The sequence below is a fragment of the Durio zibethinus genome, chromosome 15 (genome assembly GCF_047325235.1).
Source record: "Durio zibethinus cultivar Kanyao isolate XHJ-2024 chromosome 15, ASM4732523v1, whole genome shotgun sequence".
Lineage (NCBI taxonomy): Eukaryota > Viridiplantae > Streptophyta > Magnoliopsida > Malvales > Malvaceae > Durio > Durio zibethinus.
Genome location: NC_143176.1, coordinates 18,797,295 through 18,816,608, shown reverse-complemented (window position 1 = coordinate 18,816,608; position 19,314 = coordinate 18,797,295). Strand labels below are relative to the sequence as shown.

The 19,314-nt window shown below is 29.3% G+C and overlaps 1 protein-coding gene and 1 pseudogene across 1 annotated transcript; both read right to left on the bottom strand.

The window, feature by feature from the left end:
• Positions 1-936: 936 nt before the first annotated feature.
• LOC111301191 (protein DGS1, mitochondrial) lies at positions 937-7,618 on the bottom strand. Its single transcript, XM_022896680.2, has 14 exons — positions 7,259-7,618; positions 7,034-7,148; positions 6,266-6,469; positions 5,898-6,035; positions 5,613-5,774; positions 5,263-5,457; positions 5,029-5,129; positions 4,505-4,594; positions 3,024-3,096; positions 2,918-2,946; positions 2,693-2,816; positions 2,283-2,393; positions 1,503-1,603; positions 937-1,384 (listed from the first exon to the last, which is right to left on the bottom strand). The coding sequence occupies exons 1-14, from the start codon at positions 7,483-7,485 to the stop codon at positions 1,264-1,266; spliced, it is 1,791 nt and encodes a 596-aa protein (XP_022752415.2). The 5' UTR covers positions 7,486-7,618; the 3' UTR covers positions 937-1,263.
• Positions 7,619-9,951: 2,333 nt separating this feature from the next.
• LOC149514740 (uncharacterized) lies at positions 9,952-11,545 on the bottom strand (annotated as a pseudogene).
• Between the last annotated feature and the right edge of the window lie 7,769 nt (positions 11,546-19,314).

Sequence of the window (19,314 nt, the reverse complement as noted above, 5' to 3'; positions counted from 1 at the left end):
ACACCCCATCTCTCATTGAATGTAATAGGGAAATGACCGTACAATTTCAATAATATGTGGATTTTCTATTAATACTTGCAATTTTGGGCTTGGAAATTGAAAAAGATCAATCTAAAGCAATGAAGCATGACTCCAAACTTTTAGTGATTAAAAACCTTTGAAGAGATATCAAAATCTAATTTTAAGTCAGACATCTCTCCTTCCTTTTACTTGTACTAAAACTTTATTTTTCTTACGTAAAAAAAAAAAAAGTAAAAAAAAAATTAAGAATAAGATTCTTATTGGTGCCATGATTTAATGCATTCCGAACCAAAAAAATTAGTCAACAAAAATTCAAAGGATAGGTTATTAACCTCAGAATATAATTTAATAAATTGCTTCCTTAAGTATTTGTATCCATAAAAAATAAAAAGTTTTTTCTTTTCAATTTTTAAAAGGCACCAAATATGGGTGGTAGTTCTCTGTCCATGAAGCATCAAATCTGGACCCCCATGCCTAAAAGGTAAATGAATGAATGGGTTTTACACTACGATGAAGGAACAGAAAGGGCAAACAGCAAAAAATGCAACTCACCTTTATAGTATCCATATAAAAAGTTTTTTCTTTTCAATTTTTAGAAGGCGCCAAATATGGGTGGTAGTTATCTGTCCATGAAGCATCAAATCAGGACCCCCATGCCTAAAAGATAAATGAATGAATGGTTTTTGCCTTATGATGAAGGAACAAAAAGGGCAAACAGCAAAAACATGAATCTTCTGCATGCCAATCCCAGACAAGTAATCATTTGCAGCCCCTAATCCAATTGCTTTCCCCCAATGCAGGTGTTCGAGCCTCAAATTTAATCCATTTGATGTGCAAGAATAGAACAAGCCATAGTCAGGCCCAATTGATCCGACCTAAGTAGGAACCCATAAACTCAAAGTAAAACCAAAACCATGAGCAAGAGCAGCAATATCCCTAAATTAAATTCACAATTCACAAATGTTCATCACGCACCCTTCAGGCTTAACAACTGCAAAAGTAAACGTTGAGCCAATTCTTAACTCGCCCACTTCACAAAAATTCCTTGAAAAGTGAAACTTGAAGTAAGCAGGGAAATACCAAAGACAAAACAGCACCGAACTTTGGCTGTCTCAAAGCTTGGATCAAAATTATGCAATCCCCTTTAAAAAATTTGATGCAACAGCAATTCAAGAAGGCAGGGGAAGAGGAATTTAAGAACAATTTTTCTTTTCTTTTTTTTTCTAAAGTAAAGGTAAAGATCTATTGGCGCTTGAGTGAAGGAAGCAAACAGTCATACACCCGTTCCATGCGTGTTGTCACAATTAGCTTGTATGCAGTTTGAAGATCAGGCTTTCCCAAATCAATTATATCCTGTTTCAAACTGTTCATCACAGTTATATTACTGATTAGTTGCTATCTGATTTCAACTTCATTCTAACAAAAGAAAGCTGAAACGGACCAGAAGTATTTGACATTTAAAAACAGATGAATCAACCAACCATTGCCATTCACCAGTTGCTTTCGCATGTCTTCTAACGGCATGATATAAGCGATCTAGACAATAAATCAACATTCCAAACATGCATTGTGCATCATTTTTCTGCAAAACAGCAACAGAGATGTGAGTGAGAGGTAGCGATGTGCAGTATCAGTCAAAGCAAAAGGAATTTGGCTATAGAGTTACAAAAAAGCAGAGGAACAAGAACAAGCTAAAAACAAGTATTCTAATCAATCAAGAGAGAGATACTAAAAACAACATAAAAGAAGTAAACAAAGCTTTTGAACCAAATAAAGGTTCTTACAAATCAAAATTCTTTCTTGCCACCAAGAGTCAGCTTATCCACATGGAAATACAAACGCATAAATTTATCAACAATAAGAATATAAAATCATGATATTAATAGAGGGATGGATGAGAAAAAGGATGGAGGGTGAAGATGCTTTCAGAAAACAAAAACAAAATAAACACATGGAGCCAATGGCAATAAGACAGCTGCTTCCAGTTTTCTCCCTACAGTGCCATGGTAAGAGTAGAACCGAAGAAGTCAACTCAATCTCTGAACATCTCTAGAGATGGCAAAACAAGAAAAATAAAGAATAGTAACCATCAGTGCAGGCCTTGTTATTACCTCAAGGCCATCAAAGCTAATTAGAACTTGCTCTCAATTGAGATGCTTACATCTTGAAAATGGCTTGCCCAAATCAAATTTTTATCAAGGCCCAGATAGAAAAGGTAATCAGAACCATCCAAACACTAAATCAAATAGTAAGGTTCTTACCAGCCCTTGGTCAACATAAGTTTGATACTGCATAATTGTTTTCTCAACCTCCACAATAAGTAGCCTCCTTTGGATTCTAGCAATTCTTCCCCTGCCTGCTGCTCTAGTATCCTGATTCCAATAACAAAAACTACATAATTAAGAGCATAGGAAACATGTAAAAGGAAACTAAATTTTGATTCTTAGTAGGTATGTTTTGCTGCCTTGAGCAAATACACTAACTTTAGAAGGTATATGCATGTGTTGGAAAATAAAGGTTGCATGGATAGTGTGGCAATAAAAATGTATAACCATCTAAGCAGTGCATTCAACTAAACCTGGCATATGTGGTCCCTTCCTACACTGATAAAAGGAATTTATTTCAAGAAATTAATTAGATAAAATACTGTAGAGCTTTGAAGTATTCACACCTGTCTAAGCCATGCACGCACAACTACAACCAGCCCAAGAGATAGAAAGAATGCTGGCAAGGCAGCTAGGATTGCAAAGTTGATTTCATTTGCTCTGAGAATCTGATCCAGTTCAAGCATTGCCCTAATTATATCAGCATCTTTTATAAGTAAGAAGAGTGAGATAAACCAAAATGCCAGTATAATTTAAGCATCTATGTAGGAATAAGCTGGTGTTGAACTTACATCTCAATATCCAGTTTCAACTTCTGAACCTGCAATGGCAAAAGCATAAAGTTTATGCAACCAGAATTACAAGCAGCAACTGCATAGAAAAAATAATGAGCATTACCTGGATGAGCAGAGCGCGAGCAAGCTCTCCATTGAGAAGATTCTGGATAGGATGCATAAGTTCCTTTTCATATCTACATTAGAAATCCCAATGAATTAGAGTTTCTCTCAAAGAAGAAATTTACCAAACAAGGAGATATACACCATACCATGGTAGTTCAGTTAAAGCAATATATCAGATTAGCAATCACAGAAACATATTTATTCTGGAATATTTTGCAAATATCAACAGGAAAATCAGCACTATCATTGATAATGAAACATTATTTCAGATATATTGGCATTTATAAAAACTTGCTATGCTAATCTTTTCAGTCTAAAGCAATTTTTGTACCTGAAGCATTCATACAGATACCAAACAAAAGGTCAAGTTCCAATTAACAAGGGTACACTAGTGTATGCCTAAATACACTACTAATTGCCTCAGATGCCCATATGCCAAAGTTTGTCTCGGCGACACAAACGTAAGAATATACAATATTGAAATATGAATGCATACACTAGCATGTGCAAAAACACACAATTATGCACATGGAAATGACTCCATTCTCCAAGTCTACTCACTTTGGCCTTGGATCTTTAAAAGTATTTAAGTTTAGATGTGTTTGAATCTAACATCTAGGGTTTGTTTAAAATACCCATGTTACACTTCTACTTGATCTTGGACATCTCTGTAGGTAAAAAGAACCAGTTTAAGTACAGGTAACTTGGTGCTGGAGTCATAGAACTGCCTAGATAAAACCAAACAAACAAAAGGTCAAGTTCCAATTAACAAGGGTACGCTAGTGTATGCCTATATATACTATTAATTGCCTCAGATGACCATATTCCAACCTCTGTCTCTGTGACACAAACACAAGAATATACAATATTGAAATATGAATGCATACACTAGCATGTGCAAAAACACACAATTGTGCACATAGAAATGACTCCATTCCCAAAGTCTACTCACTTTGGGCTTGGATCTTTAAAGTATTTAGGTTTAGATGTGTTTGAATCTAACATCTAGGGTTTGTTTAAAATGCCCATGTTACACTTCTACTTGATCTTGCACATCTCTGTAGGTTAAAAGAACCAGCTTAAGTACAGGTAACTCAGTGCTGGAGTCATAGAACTGCCTAGATAAAACCATGTCATTAAATTTTGTTACAGCCATGAAGCAGAAGAAATTAATATAAAATTAAGACAAGGATACCTATAAATATGGAAATGGTAAATTACTGAAATGGAAAACTCAAACATGGAAAACTTGAGCCAATATTTAAAGGTGAACAGTCAGTCCACTGCAATCTTGAAACTCTTATTTGCATATATTTTCTATCTTTTCACTATTATTTCTAGCATTGAACTTGGTACTCTTCCTCTAAACTTATTAATAAATATAGGGGTGATCGAAGATTTCGCCAGGTACACATGAATCATGAGTCAAAAAGTGTTAACATGATTACCATTACCATAATATTTGAAAGAAAGTTGCACCTTAACATAACTATCTCAAGCATTTCCTGGTCCGATGCACTCTCTAGGAATTCTTTACCGTTTGTCTGCTCGCTGAAGGCCAATAACATTCTGCAAACCATGAAATTACATACAGAAAAAACACTTGTCATGGCTGTCAAGAATATAACAATTACCTTAGAATGAATGAAAAAATTTTCATTACTTCCCATCACCAAAGAAAAGAAAGGACCAAATAGTGAAGCGGGAAGATAATCTATAATCAATTAAAACTAACATCCAGCAACTTACATCTCTAGAAGAATCCAAGTTTTTTAGCAAAGATTAGAATAGAGTGAAAAGAAAAAGTAAGAATATTTTTTTGTACATATGGAGGCCCGTTGCCCAAAATTCACAACCATGTATTTTCACAGAGGCATGCTTCATGCATAGAGGGAAAAAGGGAGAAAAAGAAAAGGACTGAAGAAATTACACTCTACAATTCCCTTACTTGATAATTTTAATTGAATGTTAATGATTACAGACTGGCAAGGAAAAGATTTAACCTGTGGAGAGAATTGGAAGTCAACTGCACTTCCTCCATATCCATCACACCTTTTTGCCTTTTCTTAAATGTATCCAAAAGTTCATCTCTAATTGACAAAAGCTGAAGATAAATTGAGTTTAACAACAAAGAAACCAATTGCATTCTCAAGTATTTATAAAAATTATCAACACAAAACTTGCATGAGACAAATGTAAAAACAACTGAGCAATCAGATTAGCACAATGAAATGTACCGGTTGCTCTACATGGTCATTAAAGAAGCTAACTGTTGACTCCTTTGCTTCACGAATCCAGTTGTCAATGTCAGAACTTCCCATCAAACGGCTATGTCGTAGGAGCCAAAAAGAACAAACTGAAAGACCAACTGCACCACATGTGTACTGGATCCAGTTACGAGTTAACTTCCTTGGTTTTTGGTGTTTAGCTACCTAAGAGCAAGATAAAAAAAAATAAGAAACACATACCAAAATTTAATTGATGATCAAATGCAAGAACCTTAAGTGAACAAGTCAGTTAGTTAATAAAATACTGTCTAGTTTTGTTGCAACAAAGATTAAAGATAAAAGTATTAGTTAATCATTACCATGAGAGCTAAGTAAGAGTCTAATTCTTGTAGATTCTTATAAACCAAGTTGACAACATCACTAATTTCACAATCTGTCCGTTGAGACTTTTCCTGATTGATTTCTGGCAATTTCTCAAATAATTTGGGAAATGAATAGGTTCCATCAACAGAAGAATCACTCTGCATAGATTTTGAAAATGAAAATTCGAACTTAGAAGTTTTTAACAAGCTAATCATAGCAACAGAGTGAAAATATTGCAAAGGCAAATACAATTACAAAAAGACATACATCAATATTGTTACCTGACTTAATGCATGAAGATGGCCAATTGATACCTCCAACTTAGAAAATAAACCATTAAGAATGATCATTAGTGAGGAAAATGATTTCTCTGAATCGTTTACTAACTCCTCTCCACATTTGTAAACCTCCACATAAAACTAGTAAAACAAACAAGCAATCAATCCTTGATTACTCATGTGTGACAAAAAAAAATAACAATAGTTAATGGGCAGTTATCAAGGCTACCTAACTACTACATAATGTTAAGTTTATTGAATAAAAAAGAAAAAAACAATAAAATTGCAAAGAGTGTTAGCAAATTATAAGCTTCTTTATCATGGTCAAAACATGACATGACAATACAGAACTAGAACAAGATGGAGCAAACCTCAGCCAAAAAAGTTGAAACTGAACACCTTAAGGCAGACAAGACAGCAATCCTTTCAGAGATGTAGGCAGATGCAGAATGGGAAAGATGCTGCATTGCTGAACCATCAGCAACACTTTCATGAATGAGTTGAACCGTTCCATTAACAAAAGCTCGTGGCCCTTGCTCAAAAATCATGAAGTAAACTTTCCTTGCATTAGAACCCTAAAAATTTCTACAATATTAGGATAAACACTGAAGCAAATAACCAATAATTACACTCTTAAGTACCTGTTGTTTTTGCTACTTGTATTCCCTTTCTCCAAGTAAATAACAATAAATGTGCTTGGACAGTGCATACAAAAGCAAAATAATATTTTGACAGAACTAAAAAATGAATAAATTTTTATATTTTCAGAACTAAAAACAATAATTTCATTTTTATATAGAGTAATTATATTATAATCGGTCTTACATTTGGGTCATTTTTTCATTTTTTAGCAATTCTGGTTTTGCTTTACAACAACTCTTTTAGTTTTGTTTGTTGCTATTGCTACTTGCATGAGCAAACAGAATATTCAAAATTGACTAAAAAAGTAAATTAATAGTAACTCAAATGCAACATTAATTCTAATACAATTATTTCAGAAAAAAAAAGAAGGAAAAACTAGTTGTATTTCTTTTTCCAAAAATAGGTACACTTTTCATTATTCAGAATTTCTATTTAGCAAAAGGAAAAAAGAAAAATAATGATCAAGCTAAGCCTTAGTAATTAGTAAACAACATTACCTCCGCTCTAGATTGCCAAAATTGCAAATTATTTTGAATTTTATGCAAATTTAAAATGGAGCGATCCATTATATCATTCAGAACTTCATAAACTCTCGATGCCTCTGGCGTCGTCCTGCATGTAAAAATCATTCAATAAATTTAAATATTATAATAAAACTATCACTTTTCTCTTCAATTAATTTAAAAAAAAAATACTAAATGAAGAAGGGGTCGAGGTGGTACGGAGTGAAGTTGAATGAGTTGGAAGGCAATGGGAGAGGGAGACCGGCCCTGCGTGTCGTAGAGATAGGAAGAGTCGTTTGGCGAGACAGATTTGAGATTTTCTGGAGAAAAATAGAAGGGGAAGAACGAATCAAAGTGGACAGTCTGTTCCATAGAAAGTTAGAATAAAATGAGATTAGGGTTTTAACATCCCTTGAAGATTCGTTTCCGCCAGGTGTAGCTTCCATACTTTTTTTCGACTTGTAATTGCAGAAGCTGATTTTCAACCGAGCCAACCGACTGGAACTTGAGACTTGTCTTCTCCAGGTCTGTTTCCAAGCTTTCGATCACGGCTCGGACAAAAAATTTTAAAACCAATTCAGTCTTGTCTTATGGTTTTTCTGCGCTTAAGTTGAGGCGGGGTCTAGAGAGCATGCCTAAACCTGCTTTTTTTTTAATATTTTAAAACAATAAAAAAATTTTATATTAATTTCAAAAAAATTTTAAATGTGTTTTGAATTAGATTTAAATAAAATAAAATAAAATAAGAGTATTGCTAATTTTTCTCATAATTTTGAGTTCCAAATAACACAATGACATAACTAACTTATAAATACAAATCTAATGGTAGAAACAAATATTTTGTATGTTTACAGATATATAATAATATTATAAATATTAAAAAATAAATATCACTCTGTTCTAAATTTTAAAAAATAATAGTAATTCAAATTTAATGAGCTCGAAGAATAATATATCCATAAAATTTAAGTAACTTTAAAACATTCAATTTATAATCAATTGATTATAAATTAAAAAAAAACCTTAATTTAAATATAATATCATAATAAATTTTAAACTTAATATATGCAAAATAAAATTATTTAACATTTACTTTTATATTAGATTTGATAATTTGAAATATGATACGTATATAATATAAAAAAACACACGAAAGTAATATTGTTTAAAATTTTAGTAATAAATATATATGAATTTAATAAAATAAATATATATTTCATATTTTTATGTCGATATAAATTATAATATGTAATTTTTTTATAAAATATGATGATAATACATGAATTTTAATAATTTACGTGACACGAATACGTAAATTATGTAATCTACTTAACATAAAAGTATAATAGTAATAAATAAAAAAATCTATTAAAATCTAAGACTTATTTGATGCAAAACAAACACTACTCAACATTTTTCCTCCTATATAGATTTAGTATCTAATACAAAAAGTTTAATAATCAATTGATGATTAGTATAAAAAAAAAAATTTTCCTAGGATAGAGATTCAATTTGTAAGACTATAAAAATTCCAAAATTTAAAGTTTTTTGGGTGAGAGGATTTGGTGTGATGAAGAACCATACCTCTAGTAAGGGCTAAAATGGTATTGATCCTTTTGGATCAATCCATCTGAGATAACAAAACTCAATGATAAATTGCTCTACTTCTTATCTCACTCTATTTTGGAGTTGGCTTTTGAGTGATACGAGTATAAGAAAAGTTTGGACTTTCTACTTTGTATTTCTTATTGCACTAAATCCTTAATGTTTGCTTGTTGTTTCAATTTCATGGAATGGAATGTTTATTTTTCTCATGAGTATCTTATTCCTTAATAAAATATGTGAAAGACTATGTTTGGAAAAGCTGATTTTTCTGAAAGGGGAAGGCTACCAATTCAATTAAAAAATAGATATAATATAAATATTATAAAGATTACTTAAAATGGAAATCATTTATACAATTTATTGAAAATAATTCTCTAAAAGGTTATTTCAATGACATCTGTTAACTTAATATTGGTTGTTTTTTAATTATTCTTTATTTGCTAAGTATTGGTTCTCACAATTAGGGTTGACAAATTAACCCAAAATCGTCAGGTTTCGACTCGACCCGATCATTTAGGGTCGGGTTTATTTCTTGAAAAAATGGGTTTTGGATCAGGTCGAGGTTGGGTTTATATGAAACTCGACCCGACCCGAGATATTTACTAAAATACCCTTAATATATATATATGTAATTTTTTTTAGGATTTTTGAGTTTTAATTTCTTTCAGTGTTCTTGTTTTTAATCCATCTAGTCATCCCATTTTTCTCATCTCTTTTGATCTCTTCAAAATTTCTTATCCATCTATCCAATTTCAGTCATCCCATATGTTTTCATCCATTTAACTTTCATCTATTTAGCTTTCTTCCTTCAAATCTTTCCTCTGTTTCAGTAAAAAAAGCCATCAAGCCAGAAAGAGAAAAGTTAACAAGATAGAAAGACAGACGAGTTGGCCAACCATTTGTACCTAAGAGTGATCGTTTCTTCTTCTGAGAAACAAAAATTACAACAGCTGAGCTTTCCTTTAAGTAATTTCCATTAGTAACAGGCCACCAGCAGACAACAGTTTTGAGGTAAGCCAAAGTCATCTCCTTTATAGATTTTATTTACAAGTATCAAAATTTTTTTTATCGATAAATCAATCTCTTCATTTTCATTTAAAACCTTAGGAATAATCTCTGATGAATTAGAGAATCTAGAATTACCCTCTAATGTTAAGGTTATGTCGAGCGTGTTGAGTTTTTACAGAGACTTGAATTAACTGTTGATGATATCAAATGAATACCCTTTAATGAATGGTAGTAGTGTGCGTAAAAACATGATACATATCTTGGGTTACTTGAAAAAAATTGGAATTCTTAAGTCGAAACTAGGGGAATTTGTTAAGAATTATCTGCAAGTGTTGTAGGCAAGTGTGGTTGTTGAGCTTGCTTCTATTATCAAGTGTCTTAGGGCGCTTGATGTGGACTGTCCATGACTGAACACGTGATATGAAACATATAACAAGGACCTATAAAAAGAATGCATAGACAGAAAACTTACTAGTTCTTCTTGTAAGATCTTCCTTTCTTAAGTGCTTAACATCTTCTCCTCTATCAGTTTTGAAATGATAGCTTTAGCCTAAAAAGGAAATTACCTATGGTGTTACTGAAACTTTATAGTACGGCATGACAACAGATGTGAATTAATGATGGCAAAATATAATTCAACCTTTATTTTTGAACTGTCAGTATTAAGCATCATTCTTTGTCATATAAATAAACTTACATCGACTAGCTTAGATTCAAGGTAATTTAGTTTTGATTTCATTTCCTCCACATCTTTAACGAACTTTATCTCCTCTATAGTCTTCAATGTTTTCACCTCGCCATCCTTCAATGCATTGAACTGTCAGTATTAAGCTTCATTCTTTGTCATATAAATAAACTTACATCGACTAGCTTAGATTCAAGGTAATTTAGTTTTAATTTCATTTCCTCCACATCTTTAACGAACTTTATCTCCTCTATAGTCTTCAATGTTTTCACCTCGCCATCTTTCAATGCATTGAACTCCTTTTCCTTCACTGACTTCAATTTTTTAGTATCAAGAATATCCTTTACTGGTTTTGATTCTGCATTTGACTCCTTGCTATTGAAATTATTATTCTTTAGCTTCAGCTCACTGTCTTTTACTAATTTTAAGTCCTTAACATTAACATCATTCTTCAGCTCAATGTCTTTTATTAATTTTAAGTCCTCAATATTAACATCATTCTTCAAATTCAGCTCTGCATCTTTCATTGGCTTTAAATCTTCCGTATAGAACATATCTTCCTTGGCTTCCATTCCATATCTTTTATAGGATTTATCATCTTTGACTCCTCAACCTTGGCAACCTGATGCAGTGAAGAGAACATTGATAATTTATTAATTTTCTTAGAGGTATTAGGTACAAAATTCATGAATGGACTTGAAGTATATGTTTAAATCTCATATTCAAAAAAAAAATCTCTTCAAGTTCACTTTTAGATTAAAAAGAATATATATTTTCCTTTAAAAGATAATGTAATCACACATACAAGTACATATATGTATAACTTGACTTTAAGGGCTAAAAAAATAGACAAAGTAGATATAACCATCTATAGTGGTGCAATAATCCCAACTTTATTGAATATTGGCTCTTTTGCAATTGAAACATCATAATCTATTCCTTGATTCATTGAATACTGGCTCTTTTGCAATTGATTTAAGCTTGTTCTCTTTAATATATCTTCCACTGTTTTTAAGAAACTGTCAAGCAAAATAATGAGTAAAAGTCACTTACTATTATTATCAATTAAGCATAAGAAAAGCAAAAAAATCACTTACTATGGCAGACATAATGTCTTCATTGGTTGCTTCTACTAGGACAATTGTGCTTTGAATTAAGAACTTATCTCTGCATATCATATCAGGAGGGGCTTCACGTTGAGCTTGCATGGTAACTAAATGAAAGAAAAAAAGGTGAGAATATATAGCATAGCACAAGGGAGTAAAAAAAAATGATAAAGACCATAATATGAGAAATTTAGTACTATATTTTATTTCTAAGTTGCATCACTAGCTTTGATTCACTTGTCTAGCTAGGTAGCATAATGGGAGATTGTCCTAAGGATTAAGGTTGTCAGTTTTGTCAAAGATGTAATTTTTGTTTCCTCAATAAATTTGTACTCTCAAAAAATTAATCATGAATTATCAGATGCAATAGAAACCAACTATTTCAAAGGAACATGTCCTAAATATAAAGCACCTAAAAAGCTGGGAAATTTACCTTGATCAGCTTATCCCAATTATTTCCCTATCTTAGATAGCAAAATCATTGAAATGTGTAGGGTCCCTTGATTAGGTGACCTCATATCTACTAACACTATTTTAATTTTCTTACATCATTAGTTACGAGCCATTACAAGGCCACTTAAGCTTTGAAATTCATTCATTACATGCACATATATCAATATATAATCCTAAACCATTTATGCCCTTTGGAAATATCCTGCTTGTAAAAATCTGATGCTCCTACATTAGTGAAGACAAATGAAGATATTTTAACTTATTTTATACGTTAATTAGCCTCTTTATTTGGCTAAAGTTGCATGCTAAATGAACAACCTAAAGGTGCATGCTAAGTTGTACATGGTAGGATTATCATTTACTTTCTTTTTTATGGAATGAACTTTTCTAATTTTTTTGCATGCTAAGTTGTACTTGGTAGGATTATCATTTACTTTTTTTTTTTATGGAATGAACTTTTCTAATTTTTTTGTTACTTAGATTCTAAGTTTGTTTTTTAATTGTTTCAGTAGGATTATCATTTACTTTTTTTTTTATGGAATGAACTTTTCTAATTTTTTTGTTACTTAGATTCTAAGTTTGTTTTTTAATTGTTTCAGTAGAATTAACTCTAATTTTTCTTTTTTATGAATGAAGGTAAAATGTCTAATTTGAGAGATAATTTGTGTTCCCCAACACCTCTTACTTCTACCTCACATCAATCACCAATTTAGCAAACTCCCATTCTAACATCTGATGAAAATACAACTCCATCACTAAGTGTGACTAACGATGGTGCTAAAGTTGATGATAGTGGGTATAACTCAAGTAAGCTAAAATCAGAAGTATGAAAATATTTTTAAAAAAAGAGAAGATCAATAATGAATGAAAGGCAATATGCAATTATTGTAAGAAAAAACTTGGTAGTGCTTCTAAGAATGGAACAAGTCATTTACATGATCATTCAAAGAGATGCAGCAAGCGATGTCAAATGGATATTTGTCAACAAGTGCTGCTAGCAAATTAAAGGAAGGCAGATGGAAAAGTAACACTAAAAAACTTTTTCTTTGATCAAAATGTCACAAGGAGAGAGCTTGCCAACATGATAATCATGCACGAATATCTCTTATCAATGGTTGATCATGTGCAATTTAGAAAAGTATTCTTACAGTCTCCAACATTTGTTTGCTATGCCTTCTCGAAATACTATAAAGAATGATATTTTAAATATTTTCAAAGAAGAAAAGGCAAAAACAATATCCAAATTAGAAGCTAATGAAGGGAGAATTGCTATTACCACTGATATGTAGACTGTTGATCACTAAAAAAGAGGATACATGGCTGTCATTGCTCATTACATCAATAATCAATGGAACTTACAAAAATGCATCATCAAGTATATTTTATTAAATTATCTTATTTTGATAGTACTTATTTTTTATTAAGTAATTATTACTGTTGAATTAATTATTAAATTAGTGTAAATAATTGATTGTTTAATTAGGTTTGAATATGTGCCAACTCCACATACGAAAGAGGTCATTGCTTCAAGTTTGATGAAATATTTCTTAGATTGGAATATTGATAAAAAACTTTCATCTATTACAGTGGATAATTGTAGTGTGAATAATAGTGTTATTGAATTGTTAATTGATAGAATTGGTTGTGATGCACTTTTGCTTAATAGGACTTTTTTTCATATGCATTGTTATGCACACATCTTGCATTTGATTGTGAAAGATGGATTGAGTATGATTGGAGATGGAATTGAAAGAATTTGTGATGGTATCTTTCTTTGGGGTGCTACACCAAAGAGGTGAAAAAAATTTGAAGAGGCAGCACGTCAATTGCGTATTTCAACTTTAAAAAAGTTATGTGTTGATGTCAAAACACGATGGAACTCTACTTACTTGATGCTTCGAACAGCTTTGTTTTATAAAGATGTTTTTTCTCGTTGTGTGCAATTACATGGTGATCCTTTATATAAATATTTATCAACTGAAAATGATTGGATCATTGCAACTGAGGTTTGTGAGAAGTTAAAATTATTTTATGATATCACTGAAGGGTTTTTTGGTATAAAATATGCTACTGTAAATCTTTATTTTTCTAATATTTGTAAAATCAGATTGGCATTGAATGAATGGATTATGCATTCCAATAGAATTATTTCATGTATGGCTGTGAGCATGTTAGGCAAATTTGAAAAATATTGGAATGATGTACATAGTATAATGGGTGTTGCCATAATTTTAGATCTAAGGTACAAAATAGAGTTGTTGGAGTATTACTTTGAAAAGTTTTATGGAGAAAATGATGAATTTGAAATTGAAAGGATTGTGTAAATATGTCAGGATTTGCTTAAGGAGTATGAGGATAAATTGGCTTTGGAAAAATTGGCTTTGGAAAAGGAAGAAGAACCTTCTATTTCAAGCTTTTTCATCTTTAGATTGTGTTGGTGCTACTGAATTGGAAAATTTGAGAGACTATGATGATTTTGTTTCAAGGGAAAAAAAGAAGAAATCAAAAGTAAAATCAGAGTTAGATCGTTACTTGGATGAAGAAGTCATACCAAGAAAAAGAAATTTTGATATATTGAATTGGTGGAAACTAACTGGACCTCAATTTTCAATCTTACAACTTATTGTTAGAGATATTTATGTCATACCAATTTCTATTGTTGCTTCAGAGTCTACTTTTAGTACTAGAGGGAGGTTGGTGAGTACACAACGTAATAAACTTCACCCATCAACTATAGAAGCTTTAACATGTTGTCAAAATTGGTTATGGGCTGAAAAAGAAGGTATAATAATGCATACTATGTAATTTTATTTTTTATTTTAACATATTGTTAGTTATTATATTTTGTTGTTATATATTATTTGTTAATATTTTATTATTTCATTTGTATGGTCAATTTCATTAGAAGAAAAGTTTTTCTATGAAGATATTGATGAGAGTGAGATTGAGGAAAAGATAACTAGTTTGGTAAATAATATTATCCTTTTTGACTAATTCATTTTTTATGTTATTATTTTTAAATATATTATTTTATGAGATTTATTTATTCATCTTATTGTTTTATTTTATAGGACTAGTGTGGTTAGAAGAGAATAATGATATGGAGCTTAGTGATGATGAAATGATTTATTATGATCTGGACCAAAGGTACATGACACTTCTATTACTATTGGTCATGCCGATGAACTAGGTGAATATTATATAGTGTATCACATCCAGCTTTACTGCTTTAGCCTTTTTTTTTCATTATTTATTGGTAATCTAAAAACTGATCATGCATTTCTATTATTTAGTGGACAATAAATGGTGTGCATTCTCCTTTTGATAATGTTTAAGATGAGCTTCATTTATTTCCATATTTTTTAAGAATAATACAACATTTTTAATAATAATATTCTCAAAATGGTTAGTTTATTACAGAGAAGGTGTTCTTTAAAAGATTTGATAGAAAAACTTTTATTAGATATTAATATTTCCAGAAGTGCCTTAATGACAACATTTTTTGAGCTGAAAGTTGTTGTGATTGAGCCGGAAGCTGTTGTGTTTAAACTGAAAGCTGTTGTGTTTAAACTGAAAGTTGTTGTGAGGTCTTGTAGGTGTTTACTTGATGCCTCTTGTAATTGGATGAATATGTACTTATATCTTTAATTGCAGCCTATTTTTATAGTTAGAATTTGACTATAAATTCATATTAAATTATGCTTCATGATCTAAATGTGTTTGTCTGTTACAGAATTTGAAAATTTAAATTTGACTATTTTATAGTTAGAATTTGACTGTAAATCCAGATTAAATTATGCTCCATGATCTAAATGTGTTTATCTGTTACAAATGTTGTTTCATATGAAAATTTAAATTGATAATAAACTGAATTCGGGTCAGATCAGGTTTTATTTGGGTAAACAATATTTGTAACAGGTAGGGGTTGAGTTTTTCCATTAAAACCCCCGAACAAAAACAGGTCGGGTATCGGGTAAAAGCACTAAGGCTTCGGGTCGGGGAAAGCAAAAATCTGACCCGCCCCGCCCCGATGCCAACTCTACTCACAATTTTGAATCTTAAATAGTTTTTATTTTTTAATTATAAAAATGATCATATTAGTTAGATTTAGCAAAGTACTTATAAATGGTGTACATAATTAGTTTTGAATAATAAACACTTAAATATAAGTGTCATAAACAATGATCAAATAATTAACTGTTCACATTTAGTTTTGATGAACGAACAGAAAATTATAAATGTTATGTCCGGTTTCATTCTTTTCATTGACGTCATGAACCTGCCTTTTGATTTGAGAGAGCTTCACTACTGCTTGAGTTCCGTAAAACTTCTCTAATGTAGTGGCAAAAGGATGTCATTGTTGGGACTAATGATTGGCAGAAGACAATCGACAAGAAAGTCCGAAAATTTTGTTGATGAAGACAAAAGGTAGGAAGCGGTGGCAATTGGTGTTGGGATGGGATCGAGAGAGTGATGTAGGGAGTGCCGCTGAGATAGGAAGAGGGAAGAAGCAAATGTGTCACGCGTGATGTGTTAAAAAATTAGAAATTTAGGATTTTTAAATGTGTATATATATTAAAGGTAAAAAAATAAATTAATAATAAAATATTTAAAATATATATTTAAAATAAAAATTATGATTAAACTCATGAATCACAAAATACTTTAATTTGACTTATTGAAACTTAAATTGTTTGATTCAACTCGAAATTTATTTAAATTTTTTTAAATCGATTTCAAATAATTCATGAGTACGTTTATTTTATTTACATTTTTAATCCTAGCTTCACAAGCAATTAAAGCAAAAATTATCATTTGATTGTGAATACCTGAGCATATAAAAAAAGAAATTAGCTGGCTAAATCATCTACTTCATCCCTGCAACTTTCATTGGCCCATCAAAACCAAAATTAATGGAAAAATCAGTTGTTGCAACTGCCAACACCCAACCAGACCCAACTTCCATTCCATTAACACACAGATTGTTCATCCCTGCAACTTTCATTGGCCCATCAAAACCAAAATTAATGGAAAAATCAATTGTTGCAACTGCCAACGCGAAACGGGACCAACTTCCATCCCATTAATACACGATTGGTAATAATTGTTCCCACAAAAATCCACTACAAAAAAAAAAAAAAAATGAAACTCAAGTATAATTAACAATATACAAACATGCTTGGCAAAAAAAAAACTATATACACGCATGTTGCATCAAATTTTAATCTTTTTGTGTCATAATGCAAATTTGATTTGATTTTATGCAATGGAAAAAAAAAATGCTACACCAAATATAAACTAACTTGCTGATTAAAGCTGTATTAACAGTTATCTCTCATCAAATTCTACTTTTACTTAAAACATTTTGTTATTTTGACAAATGATTATAAAGCTAATGAAACATTTTTTGTGTAAAATTTGTTTGTATACAAACATATTCATTAGAGTTTTTTTTTTATTATCATTCTAATAAACTTTAAAATTCGACAATCTTTTTGTATTTGATATTTTAATGATATATGTAAAATTAAATTTGCATCTAACATCATATATAATATTATATTATAACATACATAAAAACTTGATAAGATTTACTTATGTGGATGCTTAGGTAAATAACCTATATTATTAACAAGTAAAATATTTTCAAATAACTTTATTAAATCAATTATTTAATTTTTAAAAATCTTAAAGTTTCAAAATTTACATTTATCAAAATCTTTCAAAATGTATAAGATTTATCTTAATTTAAATATAATAAAATATATTTTCTCATATTTCACTCTTATCTAATTGAAATAATTTTTAAAAGTTAAATTCCTAAATCTTAGGAATCATAAAAAATTATACACCCTCTAAATTAATATTCATATAAATATAAATAAATAAAATTGATGGTTGAACTACTATTATTTATCAATTTTTTGTCTTTATTTTTTTTATAATTTTAAAATAAAAAAGAAGAATATTTTATCTTAATTTAAAATCACACACATCTAAATTTAAAATTATACTAACTTCTTTTATCTTAATTTAAAATTAAACTTAGATAAACTAAATTTTTAAAAATAGATTTTTTAAATTAAATAATTATTATATATATTTATGATTTTTTTCTCACAACCAATATTTTCTTCTTTTCGTCATAAAAATTTGACAAGATAAAGTTTTAAAATTAAATATGAAAAAATCTTTCATGATATGTCACATGTGTAAATCTTAGTTTTCATACTAAAATAATATATTCTTTTAAAAATTTATATAATTGTGAATAAAGGATTAATTTTCTCATTGATATTTGTATATAATTTTACTTTCATAATGCTTATTTAGATTTTTTCATAATAATTTATACATAGACAATTTTTTAATTTTAAACTATAAATTATAAATGATTATGATTATTTTTATTTATTTATATATAATAAAAAATTAATATAAATTAAAATTTTCAATCTAATATCTATATATATATATATTATATTACAACATACAAGGTTATATAATCAAAATTACTTATGTAAATGTCTAGATGGATAATCTCTTTTAATGACACATGAGATAATATTTATATTATTTTATTTATCAAATAAAATTTTTTAATAAATTATTTAAATTAAATATTTTGGATAATTATTTAAATTGAAATCAATATCTACCTAAAATTAAAATTTTTGCATAAGATTTGAATTCAAATATATTAAATCATAATTTATCTTTTCTTTTTAAATTTAATGGCTATTCCAAATATATATACTTAATAAAATTTTTATTTTCTATCAAAAAATTTTATTTAATAAATTATTTAAATTTGATATTTTTAGATAATTATTTAAATTCAAATCAAAATCTATCAAAAATTAAAAATTATTTAATAGATTATTTAAATTTAATACTTTTAGATAAGTTAACAAAATTATTGACAAGAAAATATATATTTTTAAAGTAATAAAAGCTTATATTTTTATATGAAAATATAAAACATTTGAATGTTGATTAAAACAATTAGATAAAAATATGTTTTTACTTTGAAAACAAATATAATGTTTTATTTATGCTCTAATTCAAATATTTTTATATTATATATTTGGTTAATTTATTTGTTTCTCTTTAGTTCATAATTTTTTTTTAATTTTACTTAGATTGATTATAATTAACTTTTTATATTATATATTTTTTTGTTTTATTCATTTCTTTAATGTTTTTATTCTCTATTAATTTATTAACATATTTACTTTTATTATTGTATATATTTAATCTTGACAAATTAATATGTAAATTTATATTCTCTATTTTCTTTAGCTATACTTTTTATTATTAAATTTCTTTGTCTATAATGAATGATATGAGAAGAATGATGATTGCTACCATATTTAACTCACAAAAAATACTATCAATTATGTTAAAAATGATTAAAA

Coding starts and splice junctions, on each gene's coding strand:
- LOC111301191 (XM_022896680.2), bottom strand. CDS start 7,485: ATGGAAGCTACACCTGGCGGAAACGAATCTTCAAGGGATGTTAAAACC. Junction 4,595..5,028: donor ACTTCCAATTCTCTCCACAG/GTTAAATCTTTT, acceptor CATGGTTTGCAG/AATGTTATTGGCCTTCAGCG. Junction 1,604..2,282: donor CTTATGTTGACCAAGGGCTG/GTAAGAACCTTA, acceptor GCTGTTTTGCAG/AAAAATGATGCACAATGCAT.